Source organism: Oryzias melastigma, linkage group LG20 (assembly GCF_002922805.2).
Source record: "Oryzias melastigma strain HK-1 linkage group LG20, ASM292280v2, whole genome shotgun sequence".
NCBI classification, from domain to species: domain Eukaryota; kingdom Metazoa; phylum Chordata; class Actinopteri; order Beloniformes; family Adrianichthyidae; genus Oryzias; species Oryzias melastigma.
This window is the reverse complement of record NC_050531.1, coordinates 24,907,561-24,915,854: the sequence shown is the minus strand read 5'-3', so window position 1 is coordinate 24,915,854 and position 8,294 is coordinate 24,907,561. Positions and strand designations below refer to the sequence as shown.

The 8,294-nt window shown below is 42.7% G+C and overlaps 1 protein-coding gene across 1 annotated transcript in view; it reads left to right on the top strand.

Moving 5' to 3' along the window:
- LOC112139055 (polypyrimidine tract-binding protein 2) overlaps positions 1-6,060 on the top strand; it is a gene marked incomplete in the record, with an annotated part of 27,921 nt that extends 21,861 nt beyond the window's left edge. The window contains 3 exon segments of the mRNA XM_024261755.1: positions 1,575-1,791; positions 3,264-3,341; positions 4,844-6,060. Of these exon segments, the coding sequence (XP_024117523.1) occupies positions 1,575-1,791; positions 3,264-3,341; positions 4,844-4,973 (425 nt within the window).
- Between the last annotated feature and the right edge of the window lie 2,234 nt (positions 6,061-8,294).

Here is an 8,294-nt window from a genome sequence, read left to right as displayed (position 1 = left end):
CCTGTTTTTAGAGTTTCTAACATGTCCGTGTGTCATTTTTCTTCTGAAAGAGAACAAATGTAATCAGAAATAATTTAGTTTTTACATTTCTGAGTATTTCTCCTTTTAAATCAATCAAACTGTCTTGGACAGACTCTGTTGCACATGTACTAAACCCTCATCTGTTCCTAGTGTCTAGTTCAGGTTCTGGAGAAGAGAAGATGGTATCTTCACATTGACTGCAGTCAAATGAGCCGCCGTTCACATTTCTGTGGTCAAATCAGCATCACTGGATTTTTGGTGTGAGTTTCATCCAATACTTACGGTAGCAGGACTGAGAACGCTGGAAAATCTCCACCAGACTCCACGGAGCTTCTTGATGTGACCACGGAAATGTGAACGGCGGCTCATTTGACCGCAGTTGGAAAGGATTGTAAATCAATGAAAGAGCATTTTGATGTTAGCTTTGATTATTTTATCAAGAACTCTGAGAAACCAATGATTGAATGTATTGATCACAGTCAATAAACATTGGAGAATTAGCTAAAAGAGTCTTTGGTGAACTGGAAGGAGAAAGAATCAGGATTTTGGAGGAAGTTCTGTCCATGAAGATCTTCACTTCCTCGTCCAGCTGACATCCGGATCAGAACCATACGGCTGGACATTACCCAGATTGATGGATGTTTTTATGTAGCAGAGGGAAGATTTACGCTAGAGAGACACAGAGCTATCATAATCAGACAGGGGGGATCAGGGGCGGGCCACGCCCCCTCAAAGGAGATTTTGGAAACAGAGGCTTCAGATCAACATAAAAAATGTCTTTTTAAGACACTTAAGTTGTGGCATTTTGGTAAAAACTTCATAATCATAATGAAAACAGGACTGGGAACATTTTTTTTTTAATCGTCATAGGGGAACTTTAAAACTTTTGTTCTATTTCATTTGTCATCTCTTCTTGTTTAGGACTAAACCTGTCACTGGTTTATCCTCATGGCTGCTTCTTTCACCGAACAGAAACAATCATTTCTGTCTTTCTTGAGCTGCCAAAAAACAGAATAAAGCCTTACATCTTTAGGAAAACTTAAGACAGAGCGTCAGTGATGTCTTCCTACCCCTAGCACCCCCCCCCCATGCAGCTAGAGGTTTTTCATAGGAAACCTTCACCTCAAATGTTCGGCCAATCTCTTGTGTCTGGAGATCATTGATCAGTCAAATGGATTTGGATCAATAGTTCATCTTTTGGTTTGATTTATATGAAACATTTTAAATCCACAGAGTATGAAGTTAAATTATTTTAAATTGAAGTAAAGGATGTCTTTTCATAAAAAACCATCAAGTGGTGATCTGATGAACTGATTGGTTCCAGTTACTTTAATCTCCAAATCTGCCTCAAGAAAGAGGTGAAATAATTTGATCACAGTACAGAGTTTCAGTATTAAAACTGAATTGTTCATTTCAAGCATCCTTGATCATGGCTGGAGTTTGCTGATGGTCTGGACCTCAGGTATCAAGGCCAGCCCTCAAGGCCTGGAGTCCAGCATCCCTTCTCCTTACTGTTCACACATTCATTCCATGATCTCTCTTTTATTTACAAGCAATGAGCCACCTGAACGGACAGAAGATGTATGGAAAGATAATCCGAGTCACTTTGTCCAAGCACCAGTCAGTGGCTCTGCCTCGTGACGGCCTGGACGACCAGGGCCTGACCAAGGACTTCACCAACTCCTCCCTTCATCGCTTCAAGAAACCTGGCTCTAAGAACTTCCAGAACATTTTCCCGCCCTCGGCCACTCTTCATCTGTCCAATGTCCCGTAAGTCTCCAGCTAAGCAGTCTCAAACAAAATGACCCATGAATGGAACATTGGCTCTTCTGTTCCCCCTGCTTGCTGATGGTGGTGTTCCATCATCTACATCAGAAACTCCAGGCCTTGAGGGCCGCAGTGTCTGCATGATTTCCAGATATCTAAGTCCTTCTCAAGGCTGAATACCTGGTTCAAGTGTGTCCAGCAAGTTAGAATATGCCAGAGCAGAGTATGTTGGAAAACATGCAGGAATGCGGCCCTCGAGGCCTGGAGTTGCCTACCTGATCTATATAAGCGAAAAAAAAACTGTGGCAGCTTACAGAATACTTTTATGATTGAGAGGCATTGTGGGATTAGGCATCTTATTCACAGAAACAACAACATCCTAGTTTGTAATTTCAACCCCCGATCATTGACTGGCAGATGACAGTTTCACCAAAGGAGCTACAGCCGCTACTCAGAGCTGCTGGTGTTCATGGCTTTAGAAAACTGCTACACTATGAACCCACATGCACCAGTGCGCCCCCTGAGCTAAGACAAAAAAAAGATTTCATCATCCAACCCTGGGAGGTGACCAGGCCCAGGTGTAAACCAGCCTCCTGTTGGGGGTTCTGTGGCCTCTCGCCCATCGGGTCACAACCGCCCTGTTTGTCCCTATTAGTGGTGTCCAGCAGCTGAGCTAACAGAAGCTGAGACTTCTATTTTTGTTCCATTGACCAACCAGGTGTATAGTTATATGAACTCCTTTGTATTTGAAACTAATCTTTATTTTTGAGATCTCTCTTATTCTTACTTCTGTTTTTTTTTAAATTCTGGACCAATCATAGAGAAATACTGACGCAGATTTGCAGAGAGAGACGTGAGAAGAAAGATGCTAAAGAGGAGAAGGAGTGAAAAGATAGAAAACGTCCAAAAATAATAAAAAGTTTCTTTAACGTTTAATGTTATCAATGTTGGAAATACAGATTTCATAGAAGGCCTGCATTTTTGTGGATAAACTCAGAACTACACACTTGAAGATGCACAAATCCACATGCAACTTTTCTATGTACAAACCTGCACATACAGGTGTGTTCAAGAGAGTGGATCTTATAGTATGATGTGACTGCAGGTGGACAGGAGGCTGTCCACCTGCAGTTCACCTGCAGTTCAGACTCATGTTCAGACTCATGAAAGCTGAAAGGCTGCGTCCTCACAATCACTGCCATTGTTTGTGGATGTCAGAACAGAGAATGGAGCACATCAGTAAATGTGTCCAATGACTGTTGCTGTTTTAAGGTCAATGATGTTGCCTGTTTTCTTGGTTTTATTGGCTGCTAAAAGCATTTGATTACATTTCATCCAATTACTATTTCATATTTCTCCTATCACTTGAATGTCTTTTGACAAGAGGGACTGTAAATTAAAGAAAATGTAATGTTTAATGCCTAACATCGTGTTGAGTCTGCTGAATCGGATGCTTTTTCTGAATCTGGCTACAGACAGGACGTGGCTGAGGAAGACCTGCGGCTGCTGTTTTCCAACACGGGGGGAACCGTCAAAGCCTTCAAGTTTTTCCAGTAAGTGATGATTTAAGATTACTGTTGGGGTAAATTCACACTGGCGGGTTTATGTCACACCAGAGGTGTTGGTTTTTCAGTTGGCTTGTATGACAGTATGCAAGCTTACCTGACCTCTGGTCCAGATGTCTTTTCACTTTAGAATGAACCAAACTGGAAGAAAAGTAGAAGTCAACGACTGAGGTGTCTCATATCACAAGGAGCTAAATAAACTGCCTTCAGCGCAGAACTAAAGCCACCTGACTGGTAAAAAGTCCAACAGATAACTATTTTCCAGTCAGAGGATTAGTGATTAGTGGGATAAGTTGCTTTTTTTCTTGCTTTTTCCCATCTTGGTTGAGCAACATTGCCCACAAATGAATGTTTGGAGTTTTCCAGGCAGTCTGGTTCTCTGTGTGTGAAAGCAAACCAAACTAGACCCAAGGTGTGGAACTCAATAGCATTCTTCACTCACTGGGACAGTCTTTGGGACTGTTCCGGTGTGAAGAAAACCTTGGACTTTGTCTGCAGGTCAGTCACATGAAGGTTCTGCTTGGCCGATGTGGCAGCTCACCTGAACTCTGGTGTGGACCTCACAAGTGTCCCGGCCAATTTGCAAAAAAAACTTTGGTGCATGGTCCAAAGTTAATAGATCAGGAAATTTCAAACTTTTCTCATGATCTGACGTAGACAAGTGAGACTCCCCCTTTAAGGAAGAGTCTGCGCTGCCAGCACCGCCCCCCAGCTAACACAAACAAATCCATTTTCTCCACGGATCTAGTAGTGATCGGTAAAACGCTTCCATTTTAAATGCACAAAACCATATATTTTCCAATTGGGTTCCATCTCTTATAGAAAGGATTTCAATAATCTGCTGGGTCTGACAGGTAATCGTTGGATTAGACCTGGATAGAAAAATCCAGGTCTCATGTTTTCCAACATACCAGTTCTGGCAAGTTCTAATTGGCTGGACACATCTGAATCACGTGATCAGTCATGGATATCTGGAAATCATGCAGACACAGCGGCCCTTGAGGCCTGGAGTTGTCTATCCCTGGCCGTCTAATAGTGACCGGGCTCCTTTTAAGATCTTCCTCTTTTTGTGAATGGCGGAGCCTCAGAGAACAAGTCGTCTTACTTCCAGGTAGAAAAAGAGTTTACAGAAATAACTTGCATTTCATAGATTATTTGTTCTTTTGTGTACCAAAGTTAAAAATATGATTATGTATTTGGAGATAGCTCACTTTGAAAGGCTCAAGTAAAGCATGGGATTGGCCCTTTAATAAAATTCCACAGAGGACTAATGAGTCAACCCCATTGTTTGTATAGGAGAGCTGGACTGACTGAGTCTGACATCACCCAGAGACAATGACTTACTTCTGGCTACAACCAATTGAAGTCAATTCTGTCGCCTTTTTTTTCAATATGGAAGCCGCCATGTTGGAGCCAGAAGTTGTCAGTAAGCTGTGATTGGTAACCAACAGAAACATCTGTGAAATAAGTATCTAACACATGTCTTTCAGGGATCGGAAGATGGCTCTGATACAGATGGCAACGGTGGAGGAAGCCATTCAGGGCTTGATCGACCTTCATAACTACCACATGGGAGCCAACCAGCACCTCAGAGTGTCCTTCTCCAAGTCCACCATTTGAGGGCTCTCAGACTCATTGCTGCTGTGGCTGACAGCTCACGGGCTGTGTGGACTTCAGAGGGACCACCTAGATTCACTCTGATGTTTGGGAAGTTTTGTTGTTTCAGTCATTCCTTTTTTAAGGGTAACATTTTGACTTTAGCCTCTGTTTTGTTTTTGTTTTTTAAGAAAAATGTTGGTTCTCCTGCTATAGTTTCTTGTTCAGCAGAAAATGTAAATGATTGTTTCTTTGTTTGATGATTTGATGTACATCAGTATTTTTGATTCTGTATAGTACTTTTGTGCCTTACTTGACAGTACTGACTGTTCCCAGAGCAGGCCTGTGTGTGTTTTCCTGCTCTGGAGGCTCTGGAGTTTGTAGTAGTGGATTTTAGTGTGAACATGAGGTGCGTTGTTCTCAGTTTTTGAAGTGTTTTTTGCAGACTTGAATCGTTTCAAGTGTTTAGTTACCTGAGGGCAGAATTTTCTGACAAAGGTCTGACCGCACAGTCAGCCCAACATAAACTGTCAGTTTTTTATCGATCCACGCTTTATCCAGTGAAGTGCAATCATGAGTGTCCAAGGCAGCCCCGCCCCACCCTGGTTGTTGACCATATCACCCGACGAGCCGGTCCAATGGACCGGGTCGCTCAGTCCTGATCTCAGGCCTGTATGAGTAGGTGAGCGTGTCCTCAGAAAGCAAAACATGCTGCTGCAGCAATCCACTGTGATTTCATAGTCATGTGACTCTTGTTGAGAGGGCTACTCGATCGGACCAAAGCTGCTGTGCCTTCTGTGGTTCTTCAGTTACCAGAAAACTAAAGGTTGTTGATCAGTTTTGGAGAAACAAATGTACACAAGTCCTTTGCTTTAAGTCCTCCAGACTGGAGGCATTTTGTCAAAAACTTTTTTTTCCTGACTTTTGTAGTGGTTAAACAAAGAATTTGGTATTAGTCCTCTAAGGGACAATTAAAGGATTGTTCCTCTTCAAAAGGAGGACATAGACCTTTGGCCGGCTGGTTTTGGGGGTTTCCCTCTCATGGCGTCTCTTGTGTTCAGCATTACTTCTGTAGCATGCTTAATAAAGCTCTTCTGTAGCGCTGCGTTCATCTCCTCTGTCTGTGTGCACTTCTTACCGCTTCTGAAGACCTTCTAGGTCCCAGGGTCAAAAGAACTCTTTGTCATGAGATTTACTACTGATGGTGGCTTAAACTTACACAACAACTGTCATAGTTCTCCTATGATTTTTACTTTCCCGTAATCCAAAACAACAAGCAGCCAACCATAATAAAAACAACTTTTGACTCATCTAGGAATGGGAAACAACTCGTCAACATGTTATTTCTAACTAGTCTCCTATCCATGCAGCATCCAGGTCTCTCCTTGGTGAGCTTCACATCTTAGAATCAGTCACAGGCAGCATCGTGTGTTCATCAGTAATGAACACAGATTTTGTGGCTGCATTTCATCATTCTGTTCTACTGTCTGTCAGCTTGATTTAAATAAACCCTGAGTGGTCAGTCAAGATGCACGTCTCATAGCTGCTGATGATATACTTGCTCTTAAGGCTCCAGTCCTCTGAAATGGCGACAGAAGCTTTGATGGGCTGTATGCTGACCAATGACGACATACATTTGGCAACTTACTAAGCCCCAAAAGACCATCCAGTGCCCTGGATTTTAATGCAGTTTGGACACATACTCACTACTTTTTTTCCATCCATTCATTTTCTTTACCACTTTCAGGGTCACGGGTTGCTGGAGCCTGTCCTGGCTACTGTTGGCCGAAGGTGGGTTACACCCTGAACAGTCTGTTGCAGGGGATACAATCACACACCCATACACACACACATGTCCACCCACAGTAATCAATTAATCTATGAAGTTTGCAAGGCAAGAACGCTAACCACTTGCTAGCTCCAAATATGATGTCACCCATCTGCCAAAGTAAAAGCACAATGCATTGTGGTCTATATTTACCAATCCAGTTAGCATCGATGGGCACTTTTTTTTGCAGAGAATTCTGGGAAATACCCAGGGCACCAGACTGGCAAATTTCCTTTTTTGTGCACTAACATGAGAGTAGTGAGGGAATTTGGACTGCTGAGAAGAAAAAGCTTAGACAGGGAAAAGTTGGTGTTCAAGATTTCTGGTTAACATGTTCCACTCCTGTGGTTTGTTTGTCTCATTGTATTAACCATATTTTCAGCACCATAAAGGACACTTTAAAGCCCATTTTTTTTTTCTAAAAAACAACAGTGCGCCCTATAACCCAGAATGCCTTATAGTAATTCTGGTTGTGATTACTGAAATGGAAGCAGTTTTGAGAGGTACATGGCGCTCTGACAAAGTGTCATGTTTATTTGTGCATTACAAGCAATGTAAGGAGTTATTGTAAGTATGCTGATACAGTTAATGAGTAGCAATGTTGGACTGTTTTAGTTTAGTAGAAGTAGGATTGGATATGATCGCTGCATGATGGGGGAACCCTTTAGGAACACCAAATACAGTACATTTCTTAAATACAGGTTAAAGACCGATGGTTAAAATGTCTGTTTATTGAAAAAGATTTCCGGTTCCGGGTCGCAAGCAGAGTTTCTCCAGTGTCTTCAGCTATCCTCAACTCTTCGGCTTTTAAAGTCTTTTAAAGTTGCCCACAAGCGACTTTAATCACCGAGCTCAGCAACAACTTCCCCAACGAGGAGAGTTGAACATGCCACCGAAGAAAAATCTTGAAGCCGAATTGGCAGGGCTCAAAACCGCGTTAGCCAACATACAGGCTAAGCTAACTCCAGCAGTTCTCTCTGAATCTACGCTTGCAACACTGCTGGAAGCTAACACCACTGCTACAACTAGTGGAAGATTTCTGTCAAGAACAACGAGATAATCGTCAAGATCTCCTGGAGAGAAGAATGCATGACATGGATAAACAGGCACGGATGAATAATGTGATTCTCACGGGACTTCAACTACAACCCTGGGTGCGGCCTGGTGCTACCAGCGCTAGCATGGATGCTAACGGAGCTGTGACGGGAGCTAACCTGACCGTGGAGAATCAAGTTGGAGTATTTCTTGTGTCTAAAGGGATTTTCTTGGACCTAAACACTGTTGAGGTCTGTCATCCACTTCCTCAGAGAAAGAATCCGGAGAAACCAGCGATCCTGATCAGGTTTGTGAATCGAAAGCACAAGACAGCTCTGATGAAACAACGCAAAACCTGAAGGGTTCGACTGTGTATCTTAATGATCATCTATCCAAATATCACGCCGATCTGGTGAAGCACGTGAGACTCCTACACTGGAGGAAACAGATCCACAGCACATGGATTCTGAACTCCAGAATCT